We start from the raw sequence: 26125 nt of genomic DNA, 5'->3' as shown, positions 1-26125 counted from the left end.
CCCTCGCCAAGGCACTTCAACCATGGAGGGTGACCGGAAATAGCACAGCGCGGGCCAATGAACACGGGCCCGACCGAGACCAGCCAAGAGACCCGGGGTCGGATCGGCTTGGCGGGCACTCGGAGATGTCTTCCTCATGAGATAACAATCCGGCGGTTGTCCTTCCCCGTCAGCCACTTTTTGTGACCATTTAATCAGAAAAAAGCAGAAGATAGGGTCAATCGAAATGACAATCTATCTTATAATCTAATTTTCTAGTCTACTCAGTATTGACCTTTGAACTTCGATGTCTCCACGCTCGAGCCCTTCTCGGATCGGCTTGACACACGCCAATCACCGAAGCCGGAGGTGGAGCGCCGAGCAGCTGGGCTGGCGTCATCGCCTCCAGGCTGCGTCCGCCGAGCCCAAAGGGCTGACCCAATCCAACGAGTCTGCTTCCGGCCCGGTGTCAACATGCTTTGATTATCATCTTCCTTCTCCCCTCCCCCTCCCTCCACTTCCCATCCTTCGCATATCCCCCCCCATTCTCACTCCCCCTCTCTACCATAATCCCTGCAAACTATTTACTTCATCCATAACTATAGGCCCAACTCTTTATCTCTCTTTCTATTTTCTCCAACTTCACCTCGTCCCCCTCTCTCCTTCTCCTTCCTTCCTTTGTTCTCGCTTTCTCGACCGAAGACGCCTTATCTAATCAGACAATATTCTTGACTCACTCACTATGCCCCTCACCATCCTCTCCCAAGAGCAACTCCGTTCTCTCCTCCTCTCGCTCTCCCGCGACCAGATTGTCTCCCTCCAGGAGAACCTTGCCCGTGCGCTTCGTGACTATTCGACCGGCAGTCAAGAGAAAGGGTGTGCCGCCACTTACCAACCTCAACGCACGGCTATCACTCGGCCCGATGGCTGCACCACCGTGTTCATGCCCGCAAGCACGGGCCCCACGCTAGGAATGAAGGTGATTTCGCTACAAGACAAGAATTCCCAGGTGGGCTGTACTGTCGATGCTGCCTCGAAGATTTCCCCGAGCGACCGAACCGGCGTTTCTCAAATCGACAAGCGCAAATCCATGGCCTCGATTGCCTCCGACGTCAGCGAACTCTCCCTCTCCTCGCAAGAAGGCACCTCAACCAGCAACTCCCTGACCATGACGAGCAGTGGTGGCAGTGGCAGTGGCAGTAGCAGCAGCAAGTCGCTGGCGGCGGGCTGCGTCAACCAACAACCGGTCGCAGGCGGCTTATCGAAGACGATGGGGGCCTGGCCCAGTGCTGGCAGTCGGGATACCTCGCCCCAGGGAAGCGTCACGCTGCTGGACGGCAACAGCCTGCCCTTCGGATTGATCAACGCACACGAATTGACGCCCTTCCGGACCGCTCTGACCTCCCTCATGACGCTCAACAAGCGCAAGCGGGTGCGGACCATTGTGGTGTTCGGGGCGGGGAAGCAGGCATACTGGCACATCCGGCTAGCGCTGGTCCTCCGTAGCGCGGACGTCAAGCGGGTCTACATCATCAACCGATCGTTTGACCGAGCGGCGCAGTTGCTCCGGGACATCTACTCCCCGGAGAACTCGAGCTGGCGCGGGGATGTGAAATTCTCCGCCGTCAGCTCCGACTTTGTGGAGTATCCCCGCATCCTGCATGACGCGTTGCGGAAAGCCGACGCGATCTTCTGCTGCACCCCGGCCGTTGATCCGCTGTTCCCCGCCGAGATTTTGACGGCCCGTGAAGGCCGCCAGAAGGGTCGGCTGATCAGCGCGATTGGATCGTACAAACCGCACATGACGGAACTCCCACCGGATCTGCTCCGCGACGAAGTGAGCGTGCACACTCCGGGTCATCGTCACTTCCACAAGCACATCAAGCGCAGCGGCGTGGTGGTGGTGGACAGTCTTGACGCCGCCCTCAAGGAGGCAGGTGAGATTGTCCAAGCGGGGATCAAGCCGCACCAGGTGGTCGAACTGGGTGAACTGTTGATTGTGCGCGAATCCTCGCATGGGGACGCTGACAGTGACGATCACAAGAGTCTGCGCGAGTGGGTAGAACGGGGCAATGTGATTTTCAAGAGCGTGGGGATGGGATTGATGGACTTGGTGACTGGCGGAGATTTGATCCAATTGGCACGTGAGAAAAATATTGGTACGACGATTGCGGAATTCTAGCGAAATGATATCCAATGATAACTTGGTTTGCTGTTTGTTTATTTTCCATTGTTTTTTTTTTTTTTTTTTTTTTTTTTTTTTTTTTTTTTTTTTTTTTTTAAGTTAGCTGTCTTGAGTCAGCCTGGATAGTTACTACTTTGGTTCGGCATCGGTGACCTTGACTCCTCCGAAGGTGTTCGGGACTTATACTTCTTGGGCATTACTTTGCGAGACCTTGGTCTTGTCTCCCCTTCTCTGTTTCATATCATTAATTAGTAGGTAGCGATTATACTTTCATGCTGACAATACCATGTGTTCTACTGGCCAGTTCCTTGCAGAGCAGACTTTTTTAGGCTCTTTAGGCTCTTTACAGGGCAATACTCGAGTGAAGCACTGATATCCAGACAGAGAGTGGATAGATGGAGGAGAAGATTGGTAATGCGCTGCTTGTCATACGGCGGGAGGGCGACACAGACCTCCATTTGGCTGGTCAATGCGGTTAGAGCCGTAATTTTGGAGCCGTGGGCGGTAATTTGGAACGAAGGCTGTAATCCCGCTGATGACATCAACCAACCTCGTCGTTTCTTATCGTCTCAACTCTTTCTCCGCGAGACATCCTCTCTCTTTCCCTCTCTTCGCCCTTTCCGGCTTCAATTCATCGTCACAACTCGACTTGATCCTTCACTGCCGTGTATTATAATGCACGGCGTATTCTCTCCAGGCTGGACAATGTCGCAGAGCGATTGCCAGCAACCCTGATTGGGAATCGCAGTGTTGGGGCCAAGACACGACTGCGAGGCTGATAGCGGCCGTTCACCGACGGCGCGATCGCCAGCGGGGGGAGAGGAGGGGCAGCGACGCATCATCCCACCGTCTGTCCGCCTTAGTTTCCCCTCAGTCTCGTGCTTGTATTTTATTTACTTTTTAAAAACCCCGTCTTTCTCGTTCCTTATTTCTTGACTCATATCTTCTTCATCCCACTGTATGTAGATCGCTGTTTCCTACGGGCTTTGGCTTTTCAAGATGCGCAATCGCATGTGCCACCTGCCCAACGGGCAGACCTTCACCGTGTCACCCGTCTTTGGCGGGGTTAGCTTCAAGTCGAACGATGGTCAACAGAACCACCATGTGGTTCTCCCCGGTTGGAGCATCGTTCTGAATACCAGCAAACCCGTTGAGAATGCTGATGCAACAACGACCGATGGATCGGAGGAGCATCGCGGCCGGGATCGACAATCGCCAGAGGAGCTGGTGAACACCCGATTTACTACCCCTACCCTGCGCAATGACTCGCTCTACATCTCATACATTGTCGATCCGCCCAGCAGCGAGTACAAGCCGGTCAGCTCACCCACGCGCCAGATCGCCATGATGCTCTGGGTGACGCTCTGGTGGTACTTCCACGAACCCGAGCCCGAGCGTTACTTGACCACCGAGGCCAGCGCCAAAACTCCCACCACGGGCCGGCCCCAGGGCGACTGGCGTATCTCCATCCGGCGCGAAGGGTTTTTCAAGGGTCGCACATTGCTGCAGAAGCTCGAGCGCATGGGTCTGATCGCCTCGGAGGACTCCTCGGTCGGGACCGAACCCTACAACCCCGAGGCGTGGGCGCGCATGTTCGTGAGCCGTCGCAGCTTCTGGCAGATTGATCCCAGGCTGTTCGTGTTCACTCTGACCCCCCAGATGAATATCCCGCCGGCGATATCGGGCTCGCCCTTCATCCAGCGGGTCGCATCGCCGTCGCGCGCGAGTATGTACCTCAATAATCCGGCTGGGCAGGAGACCGCCCACTATACCCCGAACGAAGGGCCGTTCGCTTCGACCAGCCATCTCCCCACCTACTTCCCCCCAGCCCCGACACAGTATACCTTCACCAATGGGATCCGCCATCCGATCCGTCCCAAACCCCCGCACCAAGGGGATGTGTTCTATATTCGCTACATTCCCAGCCTGCAACAGTACCTGTCCTTCCGCGTACCGTACTTGGGAAGCTCCGCGGCCGAACAATTCGGGGCCAAGCACGCTCACACTTCATCTAACAGTAGCATCGAACAACCGGTGACCCCTGTACCAGGGCCTTCCGATGTCGAATTGCTGCACAAATGGATGAACGAGCCGCGAGTCAACGTCGCTTGGGGCGAGGCAGGCCCAGTCAGTCACCAAGAGGAGTTTCTGCGCAACAATCTCCGAAGTCGTCACAGTTTCCCCGTCATTGGTTGCTGGGACGGTAAGCCGTTCGGCTACTTCGAGATCTACTGGGTCAAGGAAGACCGGCTGGGGTCGTTGGCCCCGGGGGGTGTGGACAACTATGATCGGGGTCTACATGTGTTGGTGGGTGAACAGGAGTTTCGCGGGCCGCATCGTGTAGCCGTCTGGTTGAGTGCCTTGGTGCATTATTGCTTCTTGGCCGATCCCCGGACGCAGACAGTGATGTTGGAGCCTAGAGTGGACAATGAAAAGTAGGGGTTCCATCGCCTGCTTCACAGAGGCATTAAGCTAACATGATTGATATAGGCTGATCGGATACCTACACCGAGCGGGCTTCTACAAGGAAGGGGAGGTGACGTTCCCGCACAAGCAGTCTGCTTTGATGAAGATCAAGCGGGACGCATGGGAGAGTCCTGCTACCTAGCAATGTGCTTCATGATGGATGCGATCTCGAAAAGGAAACGATACACGAGGAGAGTTCTCCATGATACCTGATCAATGTCTACGACAAGGTAGATTTTGCCTACCTATTTACGACCTACCTAGCTACCTAGTAATGAAACCGGGAACGCGAGAGCATAACGAACGCGATATTTCCATGGGATGTAGACATACCGCTGCCTTTCTACCCTCGTGGGCCGTGACCAGTCTGCGACTTCTTGACCGACTAAGCTTTCACCGATTGCCCATCATTGATTAGGGCTCCACTCTTGAACGTCTCCCAGTCTCCCACCCAAATAGAACCCAGAGTTTCAGTTCCTTATCATGACAGGACATCTGCACAGACCGACACGGCAACTGAAAGTTTACAGAGAAACTAGCTGCATGGCCATCACGGCCAGTCAGTTCCCCGCTCACGCGCGGGATGTGACTAGCTGGTCACTAAATGTGCCGGGGCCTGCAGGGCGGGCGCGTATGCGGCCAACGATAGCGGGGGATTGCCCTCATCCCCATCACCATCACCACTTGGCACTGCTCCTCCTCCTCCAATTCTTCACGCCATCACATCCAATCACTCGGGACGTTCTTTTAATAAAGGGTATCGCCTGTTCCCTGTCGTATCTCAAACATGAAGGGCGGCCTCGTTCCCGATTTTGTTTTTTCGTTCTTCACATCACTCCACATGAAGATGGTCAATACATGATCCATCACCTTCCCCTCCACCGCTTGATCTGTGATATTCAAATAGACACTCGGTTCCTGTCCAGGGTGACTTAGGAGGCAAAGAATGGTCTCCAGTACTGGCAGCCTCGTCTTCTTTCTTTGTCTCTCTTTCTACTCAACAACCGCTGCTGGTTCAGCATCACCTGTCTTCGAGCGAGACACCACTACCACCACCACCACCTTCACCCTCGACGAACCACTGCTCGCCGTCCAAATCGGCGGGATCATCGCCGCCTATCTCTTCAGCGTCATCTTCCTTCTGAGCCTCCTCCTTGTCGTCGGACGCCGTCTACGTCGCGCCGTCCTCTCCTCCAACTACTCCCTCCAAGTCCAGATGATGCAGCCCATGAAACCACCCCCAAGCATGGACCCCAGCCCCGTCACCCCGATCAGTGTCCACCTCCCCAGCCCCGGGGGAATCGGCCATGGCCCAATCCCTCCGATGCCCGGATATACCACCAACACTGGCACCCGTCACAGCAACAACCGCTCCTGGAGCAGCTTCAGCAAACACAGCGGCTCGCACAAGAAGTCGCAATCCCAGCTCTCCAACCCGAGCAGCAGCATCAGCCTGGCGACCATCAACGACGGCGCCGTCGCCTCCGACCGCCGCAAAGCCCAGGAGGACCTGGAGATGCTGTATGCGGCCGTGATGGAGCATGACGAGATCAAGGCAGCCAACGGCGGCGGCGGCAGCGGCAGCCCGCAAGACCGCAACGTCTCGCCCACGGGTACAGTGAACAGCAACCCATTCACCGACCCGCCGGTAGCGCCCGTGCAGGCGCCAACATCGCCTCGCACACCGTCCCGCCTATCGCGGATTTCATCATCATTGTCGCTGTTTTCAAGCAGCCGCGACCAGTCGTCCACCTCGCTCGCCAATCCCGGGGCTGCAGCTATTTCCTCCCCCAAGGGACCCAACGGAAGCGGACGGGGCCTGGGCCTCCGCTCGCCGCGTCTGGCGCTGCCTCTGCGGAAGATGTCCATCTCCTCGCCGATTACTTCACCCCGGAATCATGCTGCGCGAGAGAACGAGGAGGAGGACGATCCGTACGCGCATTCGCCGTTGACGCCGAGGATCTATCACCCGGCGCCGCCGCCAGTTCCGCCATTGCCGGCGCAGATGCAGCCGCAGGTGAGAAATATCGGGGGTGGTGGTGGTGGTGCACAAAGACCCGGCGCACAGAGACAATTCACCCACCCACCACCGCAGCAGGAGCAGCAGTATCACCAATACCAGTATCAGCACCAAGACCCATACCACACAGACGACCTCCCGCAATCCCAGACCGGTCTTCCGCCGCTCCCCATCCCACGAGGAATCCTTTCCTCCACCACCCCCGAATCCCTCGACGCAACGAATCCCCGCAGACCAGCCCGCAACGCTCCTCCTCCACTCACACTGAGCAAACCCCTTCCCCCAACAGCCGCAGCGGCAGGCGGCCCCGACGGACCCGGTCGCAGCCTGCCCCTCCGCGACGCCTACCCGCTGCAGAGCGCCCCGGCCACCAAGCTGACCGTCCTGGAGCGGCCGGTCAAACCCCACGGGGCCCCACGCACGGGCATCCCCACCCCGTACAGCCCCTACATGCCGTTCACGCCTGTGACGCCGCTGACGCCGAGTCGGATGGTCACGAAGCGGCAGCGGCGGAAGGAGGGGAAGGAGACCGGGTTGCATGTGTTGAGGGAGGATGATATGGTCAAGGGCGGTGGGGATCTGTGGGGGTATTAGCCCTCACTTTTTGGGGGGGGGGGGGGGGGTTGGATATATAGTGTCCGGGTATGAGTTATGATTACTATGGAGTTTTCTTTACAGCTTGGGGATGGGGATACTTGAATCCGGACATCACTTTCTAAGAGACTACCGTGCCACAGACTTGGATTCAGCTGGTGCTGTAAATTGATTTCTATATCTTCCTCCGTTGTCTTCGTTTAGCCTGTTCTGGGAACTGAGGCTTAATATATATTGGTTTCTTGGAGTTGGTTGGTATTCAGTGGTTGTTAGCTTGGTGGTTATAGTAGAGTCGGATACAAGTCGAGGTAGTAGCTGCGATGCAGAATTTGATGGTGAAGTCTACTTAGGGAATGTGGCTTGACTCAGTAGGCTGTTTACAAGGGGATGGTGGTGGAAGCGGCAAATATATAACAGATCTAGACTGCGGGCATAGCTTACCAGGAGAGATGAAAGGGCTAACTACATTAGGCTAGCTAGGTATGGGATGATGGGACGATATACGCTGAGTGTAGATAGTGAGTGTTCTCTGATTCGACCACTTGTGAAAAGTTCATCGGGGTAAGATTATGAAATCATTTTGAGCATTGATGCAATTGTTGGACCCTCCTAGCCGGCTAACTAATTGTCAACTTGCTAGAACTTCACTTGGTTATTGCAGGCTATGATGTTAAGAACATGGTTCGGATAGTATTGGCTGAGTATAGAGAGAGCCATATTAGGTGGGTTTTGTGAATTGATCAGTCATTCAACTAAATTATTTCCCTCGTTTGTGTACTAGGTAGACCGGTAGAGGTATGTGTAGTTATAGTTAGTAGGCAGGGCAGTGCCCAAGTTAGTGGTTACTGCAAATCACCAAGTCCCTAGAAGCCTGAGGTGCTGCCTTGTTGCCTGAGTTAACCTGAAATTTCAATGGTCCCGTGACCCATTTCGTGCCTCAGGCCACATGGGCGCCCACCACTTCATTGGCCCGGGTGGGGCTCGCCTAATTTCCTAGCGTCCCACACACAAGGTCGCTGAACGGTTGAAGAGATCTTGCTTCTCGAACTTCTCACTCGTGACAACGACGACAATCGACGACCTGCCACGCCGACAAGGTACGTTCCTGCCTCCAATCTCGCCCGCAATCCCATCGCGACCGTCACAATCGCATCGACATCCAATCCACCACAAGACTAACGACTTTTCCAAACCGTCCAGATGGGTGCCCTCAAGTACGTGGAAGAGATCCAGAAGAAGAAGCAGTCCGACGTGATCCGCTTCCTGCTGCGTGTCCGTTGCTGGGAGGTGAGAATTCCCCCCCAAATGTCGATGATTTAACATCTCCCCGCCGGAGGGTGGTTTTCGCTCGTATGCTATGCCATAGGAATACACTTGTTTGCTCAACGGTGTTTTTGCTGGGCGGCTCGAAAAAAGACGACCCACCGAAAGAAATTTTTTCTTCTCATCGCCGGCGGATGATGGATGTGGCACAACCAGGAGAGGTTCCAGGAGCCTCTGTGTGTCTTGCTATACACTCGTTGAACTTTGCTGAGAGTGCATCAATATAGCTCCGTCAACTGAACGCCATCCACCGTGCTTCCCGTCCTTCTCGCCCCGACAAGGCTCGTCGTCTCGGCTACAAGGCCAAGCAGGGCTATGTTGTCTACCGTATCCGCGTGAGACGCGGTGGCCGCAAGCGCCCCGTCCCCAAGGGTGCCACCTACGGTATGCTTTTCCCACGACTCGATCCACGAGAGAACACGGCTAATTCAAGGGATGTACAGGCAAGCCCACCAACCAGGGTGTTAACCAGCTCAAGTACCAGCGTGCTCTCCGTGCTACCGCTGAGGAGCGTGTTGGCCGCCGCTGCGCTAACTTGCGCGTCCTGAACTCCTACTGGATCAACCAGGACTCCACCTACAAGTACTTCGAGGTCATCCTCGTCGACCCCCAGCACAAGGCCATCCGCCGCGATGCCCGCATCAACTGGATCTGCAACCCCGTCCACAAGGTTGGTTCTGCCATCGCCCCAGTCTTTGAGTCTGGTACTGACCCATTCCCCAGCACCGCGAGTCCCGTGGTCTCACCGCCACCGGCAAGAAGTCCCGTGGTATCAACAAGGGCCACCGCTACAACAACACCAAGGCTGGCCGCCGCCACACCTGGAAGCTCCAGAACACCCAGAGCTACTGGCGTTACCGTTAAATGTAGCCCAGGGGCTGCAGAGCGGTGTTGTGGAGGGGAGTGTTGGAAATGGAAAACGCATGCTGGAATGCTTGTGGATGTGTTTACTCCGATACAAAAACTCGTTTCTGTGTGCAGGTCATTCTTCGACTGTCGTGGTGCGAGCATAATGCAACAGATCTTCAATGATCGGATGTTAGCAAAAATTTTTCTTCCTTTTCTCGGTTTCATCGGTTTTTTTTATTCCCCCTAACGAAGTATGCTTTTTCTTCTTGCTCTCTTGTTTTTCTTTGGTTTCTTTGGCGGCTTCGTAGTGTAGATTTCGTAGTTTGGGGTTGTAGATTGGGATGGCTGCCTCGATTGGCTAGATTGGAGGACTTGCATTAGCATCCGCAATCCGGGGTGTTGGTTCTCGGCCCAGCAGTAAGATAGTCTTGCACAGTTACTCCCGCAGTCTTCTGGTGACCCATCAGCTACGGACAGCAACTCCAGGGAGGGGCTCAAAATTGCGAGGACCAAGTCTAGGAGGGTCGGCCATGGATCTACATACCGGAGAGAATGGCTGTGCACCTTCACCCCACCAAGTGTCAGAAACCGGCCACCATGATTTCATAGTGATGGTCTCATCGACGGTCATCGGGTTAGCCTGCTACAGGATGTATCAGGTGAGCTCCTCTCGCTGTTCCTCAAAGGCCTTGTCCCTGTGCCCTGGGAATCGTATCTCCTCCCTAAGCACATATAATAGCCGATGCTAAGAAGGCTAAGCCAGCAATTGCCATTGGTGCCTGCAAATTGACCCCTAAGATATCTACAAAAATATAGATAGAACCGACACGAGTCTCTCTCTCTCTCTCTCGCGCGCGCGCGCGCCTCAAACACCCTGGGAATAATCGTGGAAGTCGCCTTCATGCGGCAAATCGTCCCATCCCATCCCGTGTTTGTTCGTAAAAGGGTCAGGTCGGCCAAGCTGATGGATGGACAGGTCTAAGACATGTACGGCGACTTACGGGCGCGCTTCATTTGCAGGATGCGAGCCCGCCCCATCGGACAGCTGGAAAGCTGGAACTAGCCCCGATGGAAGTTCCAAGGAGCTGGTTCAAGTTAAGTTCCCGGTAGTTAGTCCAGTCTACGGAGTCGAAAGGGACAGAAAGTAGGTAAAAATAGTACAGTGCTAGGTAGAGTACTCCCCTCCGTTTAAGTCACCCTCCACCACGCCCCCATTCCGGCGCCTAAAGCAGGACTGACTGATGACTCTATTCATGTCATAGACGTCACAGATTGTAGGGTCGTAGATCCAGATGGAGGTTTAGCAGACAGCCGATAGCTCAGCTGAATGTAGCACTTACAGAGTGGTTGGAAATGGAACCTAATGGTTCCTGGTTTCCTTTTTTAAGGTACTGTACAGTTAGTGAAGTTACCGTACGGTGCTAAGTGAAGGCTCATTACCAAGCGGGGAAGCCTTAGGCAACCCACGTCTTGAGTGACTGGTGACTGTGGTTAAGTTATTATGGCTTGCGCATCCTCTTGCGACTTCCCCCCTCTCTCTCCCCTCCTCCCCCCCCACCGCCGCCTCCCTCCCTCTCCTTTCTCACAATCAAAAGCATATTTCTTGATAACTCCCTTTTCTTGTCCTTCCCTTTCCTCCCCCTACCATCAACTCATCACACCGGTTGTGTTCGCCTGGTGGTGGTGGTTCTGTTTTGTCCCTTTTCTTGTAACTACTTGTACTGTACATGCTCACGTTACATCTTCCCCCCCCCTCACGTTACATATATCCTACTACTCCATAACTACAACCGGTTCAGGCTTCCTCTCGCTCAGTCTTACCTCATCCCCGCCAACGTGGGATAACTCACCCGGTTTTCTTTGGTTTCTTGTGGATTTTTCTTAGTCCTTACTTGCCTCTTCGTGCCTTCGGCAACACAACCCCGATTGATCCTGGATTAAAGAACGGCCTTGCGGCAGGATCGTCCCTCGTTGCCGTCTCGCTTGTGCACGAGTCACTCGCTCCGCCGTTCATCCCCTAAAATCCTACTGCTGTCAATCCTCCGACGATAAGATCCCCTAAATCTCACCTGCTTCAACCTCCAACGCCGTTGTATCCCGCCATCTCCAGATCGTTACGGATCACCGCCCCCTAAAAACCAATGCGCCCCTATGCCGTCGCGGTTCCTACGTAACCCGTCACTCACTCCAGCCGCTGGCCATCCTTCCCTGGTCCCCTTTCCTGCGAATGACGAGAGGAGTACACCTGCCGAGATCGTCCAAGATGCGCCCGACCTGTTCGCCATGACGGGACTTACAGCTACTTCACCCCCAACCCGGCGCGGGCACTCCCGTTCCATCAGCCACCCTTTCCCCGCGCCGTTCGCCGCCGCCGCCGCTGTGGGAAAACGGCGTCCCTCGATCGCGAAGAAGAAGAACGGTCGACCGGGGCTGGATTCAGACGATGACGACTTCCTCGGCTACATGCCCGACCCGAGCTCCTCGTCCCCGCGCAACCGGCCCCCGCAACACGGCGTGATGGCCTCGGGGAAGTGCATGGCCTGCAACTGCACCGTGCGGTGGCCCCGCGATTTGAAGGTGTTTCGGTGCACGGAATGCTTGACGGTCAACGATTTGGAGCCGTACGTGGATGCGGCCAAACCCGGGGGTCATGGTAACTGGGGCGCCGATGGGAAGCCCCGCACCCCCATGGTTTTACGAAAAGGTATGTTTGGTGACAGGGTTCCGGCTTGTGATTGATGCAATCGGCTGACTGGTGTTTCCTTGTAGCGGTACCACTGTCTCTCGACCGGACGAAGGCGTTGCTGGACGACTGCATGACGGAGTACCTTCGGCAACTTCTATACGGAACCGGACCGCGAGCGACCCCAACTAGGAGTCAGCCGGAGAAGCCCCAGGATATCGCGCAGGATGAGAATCTGGCCCACTCGCCGGGCCAGACCGGCGAATACTTGTGTGATCCTCGTGCGACCGGCGACTCGCGCGGGCGAGCTTACTCGAATTCCAAAAAGCCAGGCAAGCTGGATGGCCCGCCAAACTTCTCGAAGCCTAATCTGAGCCCGTACTCATCCCACGGAGAAGGGAAGAGCTCGCCAATGAAGAGTCGAGACACGCAAACTATGCCCCGGCGAGATCGCTCGCCTCGTGAGGTTGGCCAGGGAAACACGTCGGATGCAAAGGAACTGCCGCGCCGCCCGTATATCTTTAGGCTGCTCGAAGACTACATAATAAATTCATTCAAGGGCTGTGATTGCTTGAATAGCTCATTCACCACAGTACAGCACGCGCCTCGCTCCACCAATGATAGCACTCCCCCCAAGCAGAGAGAGGACAAGAGTACTAGCGCGGCGCCCGCGCCCGCGGAACATGTATTTGAGCCGGATGCTAAGCTCCTCCTCCTGGGCGACATAGCAGAAAATTCGTCCTGGTGGATGAACGAGGTGGATCCTACCGTTCAGTCCCATGCCAAAGACCATCGGGAGAAATCCTCTGGTTCTAGAGCCGTCTCCTCTCGGAGCCCCCGTATAGACTGGACGGAGCTTGCGAAATGGTACCACTTGATCATGACTGCCGGCTCTTCATGGGTGGAATTGTGGTCCACGATGAAGCCAGCTGAACTACGTACGGATGGTGACATTGTGGCTGCTCAGAGGTGGGAATCCACTGATTTGGCTATGGTTGAGAAGGAGGTGGTCGAGTCGCGCTTGCACCTGCATCGGACACTGCTCAAGGCGACGGAAAATCTCCTCAAACGGCCCCGACGACCACTCAAAAAGCCAGAAGACATCAGATTTCTCCTGATGCTCTTGGTGAATCCATTGGTGCATCCCTCGAACTCGTCCCTGGCTTCGTACACATTAGCCCCCTCTGCTCCTCGGGGTGATAGGAGGCCTTCCCATCCCGTTCTCGGTAATCCAAGACCCGCTCCTCGGGATATCAAACCTCCCACTCGACTGCGAAGCGGGGGGCCCGGGCATCACCCCGGTATCGTCAAACGAATCATGGGTCTGCTTGCCAATCTGCCAAACGATTGTCACCATTACTTGGTTTCCTGGTTCTCACGCTTCCCCACGGGACAATTTGAGAAAATTGTGGATATTGTGGGTAGTTTTGTGACGTATCGTCTGACTCGGCAGCATGGGCGGAAACGCAGCGAGACCGCGCAACCGGAGGATAGTCTAATACCCAGCTTCTCCAGCGCGGCGGGAAACACACCCGCCGAATTGCATGCCGCCATCAACGGCAGGAGTCCGAACAAGTCGGCCAAGGACGACCGGGACCAGCCCGTGGTCTATACTGATGACTGGCAGATTCGGGCTGCTGCACGGGTGATGTCGCTGCTGTTTACGGCCAACAATGCCACGGTGTCTCGCAAGCCAGATGGACCGGGGACCACTAGCGCTGGTCGATCGCCGAGTGACCGACGAGGCCATATGGTACCGATCAGCTCCTTCTACAACACGCTGCTGGATTATTCCGATCTTGTGGCGGACTTTGAGGCCTGGGAGTCCACGTCGAGCAAGTTCTCGTTCTGCCAGTATCCTTTCTTCCTGAGCATCTGGGCCAAGATCCATATCTTGGAGCATGATGCTCGTCGTCAGATGGAGGTCAAGGCGCGAGAGGCGTTCTTCAATAGCATCCTCAGCCGGAAGGCGATCAGTCAATATTTTGTGCTGAAGGTGCGGCGCGACTGTCTGGTGGAGGACAGCCTTCGAAGAGTCAGTGAGGTCGTTGGATCCAGCCACGAGGAGATCAAGAAGGGGCTGCGGATTGAGTTTGTCGGTGAAGAGGGAGTGGACGCGGGTGGTCTGCGGAAAGAGTGGTTCTTGCTGCTCGTCCGGGAAGTCTTCGATCCCCACCATGGTAGGTTCAGCCTCTTGAGTTCTCAAGGTGAACAAGGACTAACTTGAACGCCGCAGGGTTGTTCATTTATGACGAGGACTCACGATACTGCTACTTCAACCCGTACTGCTTCGAGTCGTCGGAACAGTTCTTCTTAGTCGGGGTTCTGCTGGGATTGGCTATCTACAACTCGACCATTCTCGACATTGCTCTCCCACCCTTTGCCTTCAAGAAGCTTCTGGCGGCGGCCCCGCAGTGGTCGACCAGCCGATCGGTGTATAAGGCTAGCCTGGACGACTTGGCGGAGTTTCGACCTCAGCTCGCGAAAGGGCTCCGGGCCTTGTTGGAATTCGAAGGGGACGTCGCGGAGACCTTCTGCTACGACTTCGTCGCGCAGGTCGACCGGTATGGGGAGGTGGTGCCGGTGCCTCTGTGTGCCGGCGGCGAGGACCGACCGGTGACGAACGCCAACCGGCGGGAGTTTGTGGATCTGTACGTGCAACACCTGCTGGACACGGCGGTGACGCGGCAGTTTGAGCCCTTCAAGCGGGGGTTCTTCACGGTGTGCGGCGGCAACGCGCTGTCCCTGTTCCGGCCGGAGGAGATCGAGCTGCTGGTGCGAGGCTCGGATGAGCCGCTGGACGTGGCCTCGCTCCGGGCGGTAGCGACGTACGAGAACTGGTCAGTGCCGCGGCCGGAAACGGTGCCAGTGGTGCGGTGGTTCTGGGAGATCTTCGGGCAGGCGGCGCCGCAGTCGCAGCGGAAGATTCTGTCGTTTATCACGGGCAGTGATCGGATTCCGGCGATGGGGGCGACGAGTCTGAGTATCCGGCTGGGGTGTTTAGGGGATGACACGTCCCGGTTTCCGACGGCGCGGACCTGCTTCAACCAGTTGGGGTTGTATCGGTACGAGACGCGGGAGAAGCTGGAACGGGTGCTTTGGGATGCGGTGCTGAACAGTGAGGGATTTGGATTGAAGTAAGTAGTGGTGGTAGTGTTTGGTGTGGGGGGGGGGGTGAGAGGGCAGGTCCCGGGTATTGATAGGAAGAATAAAACCATCTTTATCTATCATGATGTATTGATTATAGAAATGTAATTGTTTTGAAGTACTTGGTAGTAGAGTGGATGCTGCTGCTCAGGAGAATCAGATGCATAGTAGTGGCAGTGGATAAGTTTGCAGCCTGAGGCCACCTCCAGGTTTCCCGCATTGCGTTAGTCTCTTGCAGCAGCGAAGATCACACTAACCCGATTTAGGACGAAGAGCGGCCGGCCATCCATATCAATCAAATTTTCCCGGCAAAAAAGCTGCAACAACAACCTCTTATGAAAGTTTGGTGGCTGTATAAAATTCTCCCCACAGCAAACCCCTTTCTAAACTTCCATTCTCTCAATTATCTCAACTATCACCACCTACAGGAAACCATTGTAATATTTTTTGAAAGCCAAACAGTACACCCATACACCCACCCAGTACACACACACACCCCCCCCCCGTAAAAAAAAGGCATGGCAACGAGACCAGCCGGTCCGCCGCCGACCAAAAAACGGCGCCGCGAGCCCGTCAGCGTCGACCGCAAGCAGATTGAGATCTATGAGGACCTGGCCGCCGAGACCGACGCCGTCCGCCTGAAGGCCGCCGCGGCCCTGGTCGCGCAGTTCACCCCGGACCAGAACCCCCCCGCCGAGGCGGTGGACCGCGCCCTGGCGCGGTTGTTCCGCGGGCTGTGCAGTAGTCGCAAAGCGGCGCGCGTGGGGTTCTCGATTGCGTTGACGGAGGTTTTGGTGCAGGTTTTTGGGACGGCTGCCTCCGGGGGTAGTAAGGATGGCGATGGGGGGAAGGAAGAGGGCAAGGGGAAGAGAAACGATGTTGAAGCGGTGTTGGGAGTTTGGGAGCGGTTGACGGATTCGGCGGGCGGGGAGTCGGGGCAGGTTTGTTTCTTCCTTCCTTTTTTGTGATTTCTTTTTGTGGTTCGGGGGGGGCGTGGGTTTGTTGATGTTGACTGGTAAAGGTGTATGCTAACGAACGGTCAGGAACAACGCGATCACTACTTCGGGCGTCTGTTTGGCGCGGAGGCCATCATCAAATCCGGCATCCTTTTTGGGGGCGGGGCTGCTGCTGCTGCACCCGCGGAGTGGACCCGGCTGCTGGACCGCGTGTTCGAGCTGGCGAAGAAGAAGCCGTGGCTGCGCGAGGAGTGCGGTTGGATTGTGTATCGGTGTGTTCTGGATCTTGCTGCCTCTCGAAAGAGCGAGGGGAAGAAGGAGCAGGTGAATGTGGCGTTGGTGGAGGTCGCGCTCGAGCGGCTGTGCGCCCACGACCTGGCCAGAACCCCCGAGGGCGTCGCCGTCTGGCTCGCGGCCAAGGAGGCCTTCCCCTCGGCTAAGTTCCCGGCCAAGGTCTGGAAGCATGAGGATCCGTTGGATGCCAAGGAAAGGGTTTCCCTGGGGAAGGTGATGAAGGACTCGTCGGATTCGAGTGCCAGCTCCAGTGCCAGTGAGGATGGGGACGGCCAGAAGAAGGGTTCCTCCGGCGTCTGGAATTCCAAGTTGCACTTCGCCTGGGATGTGGTTCTGGGCCGGTTGGCGCAGGTGCCGAAGGCTAAGGCTAAGGGCGAGTCTTCGAGGCTGGGGTTTGCCGAGTTCTGGACCGAGGTTGTGGATAGTATGTTCCCTTTCCTTTTCCCCTTGTTTCTTGGAACTTGAGGTTGTTGGGCAGAGGGCGAGGGCGAGGGCAGGCTAACGCTGCGTCTAGATGGTTTGTTTGCCGCGGCTTCCTCCGAAGAACGCAAGTACTGGGGGTTCTCGCTGTTCATCAAGGTCGTCACCGAGAGTCCGCAAGCCGTGGCGGCCCAGACCTTCACCAAGAACCTGGTGCGCTGCCTCATGAACCAGCTGGCCGTCGAGGACCGCTACCTGCACCGCATGGCCGTCAAGGCCGCCAAGTCCCTGCAGACGCGCGTGGCCAAGGAGCCCGCCTTCGCCGCCGCCGCCGTCCGCGGCCTGATGGGGCCCGCCACCGGCGGCTCGGTCACCTTCGACCAGGCCACCAAGACCAAGACCGTGGAGAAGATCGTCGTCGAGGCCAACGTCGACGCCCTCAAGGAGATCGTCCCCCTGTTCGAGTCGCTGATCGCCGCCCCCTGCGGCCCCAACGATGGCAAGACCGCGGCCGCCAGCCGCCAGTTCCTGGCCGGCTTGCTCCTGGCCATCGTGCGTGCGCGCGCGTCCGCGGACAGCAAGGACGACGACACGTACAGTGTGCTCGAGCAGATCCTCTCCATCTTCGTCCGCTTCGCTTACTTCAAGGACCCGGCCGTCAGCCCCGCGCTCACCGAGCAGACCCAGGAGCTCTTCCGCAGTCGCATCAACTCCTGCATCAACAGTCTGATCGCCACCGCCCGGTACGCCTCCATCCCCTACGTCGTGGTGCGCCAGATCCGGGACCTGGCCAAGTCCGAGGAGCGCGGCAAGTTCATTGTCAGTATGGATGAGACGATCAGTGGCGCGGTCAAGAATGCGTTCAAATCGTTGAAGAAGCTAGCGAGTATGGTATGTTCCTCCTCTTTACCCGGTTTCCTCCTCCAATTCCGTGTAAAGGAAGATTGCGCGAGCCTGGCTAATCGTTTGTGGTTGGTGCAGGAGAAGAAGGATAACGCGGCGAGCGTCGACGCGTTCCAGCTGCTGTACTCGTTGACGATTCTGCAGGTGTACAACGGCGACGCGGACGCGGCGTCGATGCTGGAGGAGTTGGATTTCTGCTACACGCAGATCTTCGGCGAGGAGAAGAAGGAGAAGAAGAAGAAGTCCAAGGGCAAGAAGGCGGAGGACGAGGACGAGGAGGAGGACGACGAAAAGACCTCCGATGCCTCGGATGCCCTGGTGGAGATCCTGCTCAGCTTCGCGTCCAAGCAGTCGCAGCTCTTCCGGCGCATGAGCGAGCAGGTCTTCGGGGCCTTTGCGGAGAGCATCACCGAGAATGGCCTGGAGTCGCTGACCTCCATCCTGGAGGCCAAGGAGAGTCTGGCGGGCCAGCAGGAGATGTTCGACCAGCAGGACGAGGACGGGGACGACGCGGACATGATGGATGTTGATGGTGACGGTGACGGTGACGAGCTCGACAGCGACGTCGAGGTCGTTGAAGCCGGTGACTCCGCGGCATCCTCTTCCGACTCGGAGCTCTCGGAGGACGAAGGCAACGACGACGAGGAGGCGATCTTCGAAGCCAAACTGGCCGCGGCGCTGGGCACGCACCGGCTGGACGCGGACATGCCGGAGGCCGAGGAAGACTCGGACGCGGACATGAACGACGACGAGATGGAGGAACTCGACGAGCAGCTCGTCAAGGTCTTCCGGGCGCGCCGCGACGCCCTCGGCCAGAAGAAGGACAAGAAGGACGCCCGCGCCAACATGGTGCACTTCAAGAACCGCGTGCTGGACCTGCTGGAGATCTACGTGAAGAAGTGCCACGCCAAGCTGCTGGCCCTCGATCTGCTGCTGCCCCTGCTGCGGCTGACCCGCAAGTCGGCCAACAAGCAGATCTCGACGCGCGCCGCCAACGTCCTCCGCGAGTACACCAAGCAGTGCAAGGGCGCGACGGCGCTGCCTGCTATCCAGGAAGAGGACGTGGACAATGTGTGGGAGCTGCTGAAGTCCATCCACGCCGAGGCGACGCACAGTGGGCCCCCCGCGCACGCGACGGCGTGCAGCCAGGCGAGCTTGCTGGTGGTCAAGGTGCTGGTGGCGCAGGAGCGGGGCAACGTGGCCCGCGTCGTGGAGGTGTATGGCGAGACGAGGACGAAGCAGCTGCTCAGTCGCAAGTGTCATGTGCAGCCGTCGTTCTTTACGGATTGGAATAACTGGTGTGTTTCGTTCGGGAAGATGAAGAATTAGAGGGTCAAAAGTTACATAGACGGTGGTTTTCGTTGGCTTCGATTCAGATATCCAGTGTTGTTGTTATGTGCTTTGTGCTTGTTTCTTGAGTAGGGTTGTAGCGCTGTGGTTGTGTGTCTGGATGCTCGGATGATGACAAGGGCGCAGGCAGGCAGGTTTAGGGTAAGCGTGCGGCAGAGTATGACTCTATCCAGGCGGTTACCTACTGCTGTGTTCTAGGTACATGTTTGGAACTATGAACATGCTGCCTCCCCGCCCTAGCACACAGAGAGAGACAGAGAGAGGGAGGCTATGCCACAACGGCCCCGGAGAAAACACAGGACACAAGGGAAGCGTTCGGAGGACTTGACCCTACAGTAGTCGTCGTCTCCTACCTAGTAAGATACCTTGACCGAAAATGTATGTCTCCACACAGGGATGACACTGCGCTGGATATGCAGACGTCACGGTGAGTGTGGCTGGAGCGCTGGTTCGGGCTGTTGTCGGTTGTCGATCGTCGAAGTTTGAGACGTTGTCGCGTGGTAGTTATGACCGTTGTGAGATAGAAACCGGCATTCTGGGAACTGGTCAGGGTCTGGCTTTGACGATAGCGGTTGTGAATGAAGGTGTGCTCATGTTTACTTTGATCCACATCAAAGCAGAAGCTCCACAGAGGATAATAGCGTGTGAATGGGGAAGCTGTTCAGTGAGGTGGTAGTTGGTGGTTAGGGTTGCTAGAATGCTTCTTACCTCTATCCATGATGGACAACTCTGATAGCGACAAATAATCCCCTTTGAGTAACGGCAGAGCTTTGAGCCGAGCACAAAGCCTTTGATGGACAAGCGAGAGATGCTTTGAAAATACAAATGAAAAACGAAGTGCAAAGAAAGAAATTGGGGGAAATGTATCGATGTGAATGTGCAGTCTAAGACATACGATGGTGAAAGCCCTGGGAGTGGAAATCTCCGCTCTTCCCTTTAAGAACGTACAAACAAGGCAGGGCTCGATGACTTGTTATGAGTTGATGGCCCTGGGGTTTCTGCACTATATAAGCTTGGGAATCCTCACTGTGGAGGAACTTGTATCCCACACAACAGGTCACTGCATCCTTGCTGGTTGTTCATCTTGGTCTAACCTTCTGAAAGTAACTTGTTGTTCGTTCCACATCTCAAGACTAGCTCTCAACATGTCTTCTCTCAGTTCCGAGCAGATGGCCGGTGACGCCGTGTCTATCCTTGATGAAGCTGCGCCGGATCTTGTCTGTGGTGCTGCGTCTATTCCTGATGCTGATTGCGGTGTTGATCGCAAGGCTAAGGTTGAAGATGACTACGAGGATGATCACGAAGAGAATCAGGATGATGATCTGAACGATGAGCCAAGCAATGGCCCCGATGACCAGGACCACTGTGACGAGCAGATCGATGAGCCAACCGATGCGCCTGATGCTCAGACCGATGCTCAGCCCGACGACAAGCAACCCGATGAGTCCACCGATCAGACCGAAACCACCGATACTCAGCCCGACGCTCAGGACAGCGAGGAGAACGACGACCCGCCCAACGAACCCGCAGCCGCCCCCCACAACGAGTACAACTTCCTCCATGAAGCCGAAGCCTGGCGCATTCACATCCAGCAAGAATGGCTCGCCCACGGCGGGATCCTGCGCTGGACCACCCACCGCGTGCTACCAGCGGCCGGCGCTCTCGCGCAGTCCGCCCTGCTCTCGAGGCCCGCCATGTACATCCTGCACTTGGTGCACCTCACCTCGTACCTGACGGGCAGCAGCCCAGCCGGCTCGGCGGCTTGGCCGCTGCGCTTCCGGTTCACCGACCAACTGACCGAGCTGGAGTGGATGGGCGCCCTCCTCTGCGTGCTGGGCGTCTGGCACCAGTACCTCTTCACGGCCATCTTCCAGGGCCACCGGACGACGCGGGCGCGCGCCGCCCGGTACCTGGACGTGCTCGGCCTGGTCTCGTGTCTGTTCTGCCTGCCCGGGCTGAACGGCTGGGCCGTCGGCCAGATGTACGGGCTGACGTTCGCGGTGCTGCACCTCCTTCTGCTGGGCCTGTTGGGGCTGTATGATTCCGCGGTCGGGGCGAGAGACTGGGCCCGTCGGGGGTTGGGGCTGCGCGAGGAGGTCGCGGTTGATTTTGTTTATGGTGGTGACGACGATGGTCGGGATGCGGATGTTGTTGTTCTTGCTTTGGATGGAGATGATGATGATGATGATGATGATGACGCTGCGCTTGAAATGGCGGCGCTGCTTGGTCTCTATTACTTGCCCTAGACAGGCTTTCTGTTAGTGAGAGAGGGGTCCTGTGAGGTCTGCTCGTCGGTGCGGCTCTGGTGTGATGCGAAAAGAATAATGTCTTTTAGTGATCTTAGTACAACAAATTGATATGCGTTGGTTATTAGAATAAGTAACAGAGATTATGTGTAATTTCTCCAATTTTTATCCATTAAGTAGGTTTCTCTCGGTGAGACGTAGATTAGTCTCCCTCTTACACCAGCCCCTTCAGAAAAGTAAATCCCTCGAACTCGATCATGTTGACTTCCGCCAGTACTTCCAAGCATCAAGAGTGGCTCTTGACACCTCGACTGGCTGCCTCTTGGTATAGGCGTGAACAGAGCGCTCCAAGAAATGTCTGGTGTTAGAGTGGTAAAGTATGTGTGCTCCAGTTGTGATAGATTCTCTCATTTACATGTCTGCCTCAGATAAATACAATATACTTGTTAGTCTGGTCCGATGAAGATTATTAGGTACCGTAGCTGCAAGGCCTTTCCCTCCATGTTATGATCCTCGAAAGAGACAGTGCTAGTGTGTCACAACCTGTTCACTTTCAACCAAGACAAAAGAAAATGAAAAGAAAAAAGTAAATTAAGAAGGAAGGAAAGACAAGCAAAGAATCGAGACCCCATCTGCCTAAGCTATAAACGACAGATGCTCTGCCCTCCCCATATCATGTCATGTAGAACCCCCAAGGTGTAAGCGATTGCACAAACCCACCCTAAGCAGCAGTGCAAGCCCCGTTCACCTGAGTCTGGGGCGGTCCAACATCAACCGTCTGCACGCCACTGACGGTGGTGACGCTGTGGTCGATGCCGTTGAAGGTGCAGCGCACATTCCCCGTGCTGGAGACGATGTGCGAGATGCTAAGCGGGTTGGCTGGTTTCCCCTTGGTGTTAGCATGGAAGGCACTACTTTGGAAGCAAGATTCACATACTGATGGCCGTCGAGGCGCCGTCGAGCGGGAACGACTGAGAGAATTGCGCGTCCGCGGCGCCTTGGAAAGTGATGGTGACAGATGAGCCCTGGCCTCCGGAGGGGGTGCTGGGGGTGGAGGGCTCAACGGGGGCCGGGGCCGGGGTGGATGGGTCCGGGGTAGGAGTGGTGGGATCCCCCGCGGCGCTGCACGAGCCCTGGGTCTGGGTCTGAGGGGGCCCCACGTCCACGGTTGCTACGCCGCTGACGGTCGTGCTGGAGTGGTCGATGCCGATGAAGGTGCAGGTGACGCCTGCGGTGCTGGAGGCGATGTGTGAGATGCTTAGGGGGTTGGCTGGGGTTTGGGTTAGTGATCGTTGGGGTGGGATTATGTTTGCTGGGCTCTAGGCTAGGCTCGGCTTACAGATAGCGACGGTGGAGCCATCGGTGGGGAAGCTCTGGGTGAACTGCGCGTTTGCGGCGCCCAGGAAGGTGATTTGGACCTCGTTCTGCGTGCGGACAGCAAGCGGCGCGGCGAAGACGGAGGAAGCGAGGGCGAACAGAACGGTGGACTCGGAGAGGAGTTGCATGGTGATGGTGGTCTATCTTTTGCAATCGAGAATGACTTGGAAGGTAAAGTTAGCGAGAGTATGAAATGCTGCTGCTTTGTTTGGAACTCTGTGACTCTGTCTGATGCTGATGAGAAACAGTTGCCAGGTTGAGCGAACGTCTGAGAGGTTTATATAGACATGATATGGACTGCAAAAGCCCTGCTCAGCGAGCAGTTCAAGTCAGGTATACAGCTCATGTCCCTAAAATAGAACTATACAACACGACCCGTGGGAGAGGAGTCACTCCGCCGGCCTTACATCAACAAAACCCTCATAGTTATCGCTCGGCTGCGCTCGGGAGAGCGAGAAATCCCACGGCGCGTTGGAAGAAAGCTCAGGGCAGAGCCCCGGATTTGGCATAAATGCGTAGAGAGTACCATGTACAGTACTAAAATTATCTATCACACGACACACTGCCCCCCGGTGGCCGTTCCATGTATTCACCGGCAACGGCAGTGTAGTCTCGTGCCAGGGCTTGAGCTTTTTTTCCCTGGACACAACTGAGTCAATTACGAGCAGAGCCTCGTGTTGAGTGCATGCACAGCTTATTAAGGCAAACTCTATCTCGACGATCGCCGTCTTTGTCCGGGGAATTGACAGCATCCGCCGCCGTATATGCACCGCCCGAAACCTAAACCCGGACACTCAAAGCGGAACACGTCTACCGCGCTGATGGGCATCATCCAGCGATGCTGTATGTTTTACATAATAGTGACAATTTTCGAGTCTGTGGCAGGTCAGCAGAAAAACGCGCATCTGATTTTAGAACAGACCGTGCTGGCCGAGGGGCAGTTGCTTGTCGCGGGCGTTGAGGGTAGGGCAAAAGTCATGACATCATACATACAGAACATGGAGATATAGGGTTGTTTGTATACACACTGCCACCTACCACATCTGGTGGGCGGATGCTGCCGCTGCGAAGGGGGCTTCTCATTCGATGTCTAATTTAAGATCGAAGATGTGATTGTCTTAGACATCGGGTAAGGCCTCCTTCGCGAGGTACAGCACTGTGTTTGGCTCCATCCTCCGTCGCACTACCACCATCTGCCCCCAAGCCCTAATCACTTCCTGTGCGTGGCTCATCCCAAACACTCACTACCGCTGAAGCTGGCTCGAGCTATTCTACTACTTGTCACAGTGTGCTTTCTTCTTTTCTACCCTCACCGCCTCTTCTATGTCTCTGATTCCCACTTGTCAGGCGCCTCTTCGTGGTCCTGCAAAGGCCGCCCACGGCGCCACATCGTAAGCAGGTGAATTCCCCCTTCGCCGCACCACACTACAGAGTGAGATGCCGGGTCAGACGATGATGACATCCGCGACTAGGTCACCGGCTGCGCGTTTGAACTGTGCAGCTCAGATCGCTTCGGCTCGGGTTGTCTCACTAGCGTGCCAGCCCTTTGCTGGAGTGGAGTAACAGTACCATTGCACTGAAACTTCCGCCGCCGGGCTACACCTCGGCGGAGCTCGGTAAGAGAGAGAGGGTCTTCTTGAGCCGTGCAATTTGTTACTTTATGGAGAGGGCGAGGGCGAAGGGAGAGGAAATCCCGGTTGTGACTGGCTGGAATTAGTTAAAGAAAACCTGATACAGCAACTGGAGGACGCAGAAAGCGACTGTACATCGTGATTCCCTTCAATTGGGCATTGCACAAAGGCAAAAGGACCTAGCAAGGCTAGGACTTTTTGATTCACCGAGTTCACTACCACTCGATTATCCTTGAACCTATTCCAGCCCACTCACCGGCCGATCCATTTCCAGATCCCACGTCATCCGTGTAAACCCTCCTGTCCGAGGCAGTGGGCGGGGGAACGTCAAGCCTATGACAGTCTTCCAAACATCTTGGCCGTCTCCGGACCTGCGAGCTCTGCGAACCGAACTGACATGCCAAAAAGCAATGTTTAACACATATCCTCCCCGCGACTTGATGATGCTGCACCCGAAGAATCGACCAGCGTAGCAACGCACATGTTTCATCAGATGCGCTACTCAGCGAGAAGATCGACGACGCCGAACCACAACGGTCGCAGACTGGGCACGAGCTTGACTGTGGGCAAAGTACTTTGAGATCATTGCTCTCGCACCCGACCTAGTTGGACTGCCTCCAGCGGAATCTCATCGTCCCGAGCAGATGCAAGGACCTGCCTGACCAGACTGTCCATGATGCTGGCTACACTGGTTTGTGGAGCCACGCAGTAGGAATGCTACCCACGGCTTCTCCCCCCTGAGCCTACGAAGTTATCGCAACTCCTGCAGTGTAATGTGTGAGTCGCGAAGCCATGGAGCCGGGCGCTGGCCGGCGTTGTCTCAGGGCCTGATTTCCTTAACGAAAAGCCTTTGAGCCGGTGGCCACGTTCAGCGAGGTTCGCTTGGTCAACCACACGCAGCGGTCTTGATCAATGCAGATAGCTTGACTGCCAGTCGCATGATTCCGCATTCGATCTGCTGGGACCGGGCCTGGGCGGTAATGAGGCTTCGCGAGCATCGCTGTAGTAGATCGTCTTGCGAACATATCTTCCTCTGCCTCATTGTTTGGCATCGACCTGACGAAAAGTAATGAGAGGGATTGAATGGATATGGACATGGTTAGTGGAAGAGAAACCACTCGAGAGGTCCAGGTACTTGCTGCTGGCCACCTGTTTGGAAAAACGATCCGGGGAGTAATGCTATCTCTGCAAATCAGTGTGAGATTGACTGTGTATCACCCACCCCGGCGGCATCCCCACTATTATCAAGGATCTCGACGCCAAGTGAGGGGAGCCAAGCCCCAGCACAACCCAGCACATGACCTCACAAAGGAGGGAAAATCAGCAATCAGCAATCAGCAATCAGCAATCAGAGAATCGGCCAACATTACTCCGACAGGATAAGCTCCTTCAATAATATAAAGCCCATACTTTCCCAAATTGATCTCTGCAAAGAAGCCGACTGACAGGCCGAACAACAAAATGACAGAAACTGTAAGCTTCCACACGCAGCCTCCTCCCCCGGCACCATCAACCCTAACCGCGATCTCTCCATTTGGCATTGGCTCAACCATAGTAACCAACCCACCAGAACCTATCATGCGTCCTCTACGGCGCCGGAAAAGTCCGGTTCGAAGACCGACCCATCCCCCAAATCGAAGACCCCCACGATGTATTGATCCGAATCGCGTACGTGGGCGTCTGCGGTAGCGATGTTAGCAAC

General features: G+C 56.0%; 9 protein-coding genes across 9 annotated transcripts; 8 read left to right on the top strand and 1 right to left on the bottom strand.

The window, feature by feature from the left end:
• Positions 1–588: 588 nt before the first annotated feature.
• On the top strand, positions 589–2240 carry BO72DRAFT_270214 (putative proline utilization protein PrnX-like). The gene has a single exon (XM_040940194.1). It carries the CDS (start codon positions 722–724, stop codon positions 2159–2161), a length of 1440 nt encoding a protein of 479 aa, XP_040796577.1. The 5' UTR covers positions 589–721; the 3' UTR covers positions 2162–2240.
• Positions 2241–3163: 923 nt separating this feature from the next.
• On the top strand, positions 3164–4772 carry BO72DRAFT_389188 (GNAT family N-acetyltransferase; the record flags this gene model as incomplete). Its single annotated transcript, XM_040941758.1, has 2 exons — positions 3164–4599; positions 4655–4772. 2 exons carry the CDS (start codon positions 3164–3166, stop codon positions 4770–4772), a joined length of 1554 nt encoding a protein of 517 aa, XP_040796576.1.
• Positions 4773–5576: 804 nt separating this feature from the next.
• BO72DRAFT_462843 (uncharacterized protein) lies at positions 5577–7244 on the top strand (the record flags this gene model as incomplete). Its single annotated transcript, XM_040946574.1, has 1 exon — positions 5577–7244. One exon carries the CDS (start codon positions 5577–5579, stop codon positions 7242–7244), a length of 1668 nt encoding a protein of 555 aa, XP_040796575.1.
• A 1052-nt stretch (positions 7245–8296) lies between these two features.
• On the top strand, positions 8297–9685 carry BO72DRAFT_414441 (60S ribosomal protein eL15). The gene is made up of 5 exons (XM_040942542.1): positions 8297–8341; positions 8445–8531; positions 8795–8951; positions 9011–9237; positions 9291–9685. The coding sequence occupies exons 2-5, from the start codon at positions 8445–8447 to the stop codon at positions 9429–9431; spliced, it is 612 nt and encodes a 203-aa protein (XP_040796574.1). The 5' UTR covers positions 8297–8341; the 3' UTR covers positions 9432–9685.
• Positions 9686–10771: 1086 nt separating this feature from the next.
• BO72DRAFT_270150 (uncharacterized protein) lies at positions 10772–11434 on the top strand. The gene has a single exon (XM_040940193.1). The coding sequence runs from the start codon at positions 10918–10920 to the stop codon at positions 11299–11301; it is 384 nt and encodes a 127-aa protein (XP_040796573.1). The 5' UTR covers positions 10772–10917; the 3' UTR covers positions 11302–11434.
• Positions 11435–11567: 133 nt separating this feature from the next.
• On the top strand, positions 11568–15240 carry BO72DRAFT_389163 (HECT-type E3 ubiquitin-protein ligase; the record flags this gene model as incomplete). The annotated part of the gene is made up of 3 exons (XM_040941755.1): positions 11568–12120; positions 12186–14279; positions 14336–15240. The coding sequence occupies 3 exons, from the start codon at positions 11568–11570 to the stop codon at positions 15238–15240; spliced, it is 3552 nt and encodes a 1183-aa protein (XP_040796572.1).
• Positions 15241–15764: 524 nt separating this feature from the next.
• BO72DRAFT_389178 (DNA-directed DNA polymerase POL5) lies at positions 15765–19148 on the top strand (the record flags this gene model as incomplete). Its single annotated transcript, XM_040941756.1, has 4 exons — positions 15765–16187; positions 16290–16920; positions 17011–17807; positions 17901–19148. 4 exons carry the CDS (start codon positions 15765–15767, stop codon positions 19146–19148), a joined length of 3099 nt encoding a protein of 1032 aa, XP_040796571.1.
• A 1166-nt stretch (positions 19149–20314) lies between these two features.
• On the top strand, positions 20315–21415 carry BO72DRAFT_520608 (uncharacterized protein; the record flags this gene model as incomplete). Its single annotated transcript, XM_040949724.1, has 1 exon — positions 20315–21415. The coding sequence occupies one exon, from the start codon at positions 20315–20317 to the stop codon at positions 21413–21415; it is 1101 nt and encodes a 366-aa protein (XP_040796570.1).
• Positions 21416–21819: 404 nt separating this feature from the next.
• BO72DRAFT_414431 (uncharacterized protein) lies at positions 21820–23014 on the bottom strand. The gene is made up of 3 exons (XM_040942541.1): positions 22755–23014; positions 22353–22685; positions 21820–22294 (listed from the first exon to the last, which is right to left on the bottom strand). The coding sequence occupies exons 1-3, from the start codon at positions 22918–22920 to the stop codon at positions 22137–22139; spliced, it is 657 nt and encodes a 218-aa protein (XP_040796569.1). The 5' UTR covers positions 22921–23014; the 3' UTR covers positions 21820–22136.
• Positions 23015–26125: the final 3111 nt, after the last annotated feature.

The sequence above is a fragment of the Aspergillus fijiensis genome, assembly GCF_003184825.1.
Source record: "Aspergillus fijiensis CBS 313.89 unplaced genomic scaffold BO72scaffold_73, whole genome shotgun sequence".
Classification (NCBI taxonomy): Eukaryota; Fungi; Ascomycota; class Eurotiomycetes; order Eurotiales; family Aspergillaceae; genus Aspergillus; species Aspergillus fijiensis.
The sequence above is the reverse complement of the archived record's forward strand: the minus strand, read 5'-3'. Positions and strand labels throughout refer to the sequence as shown.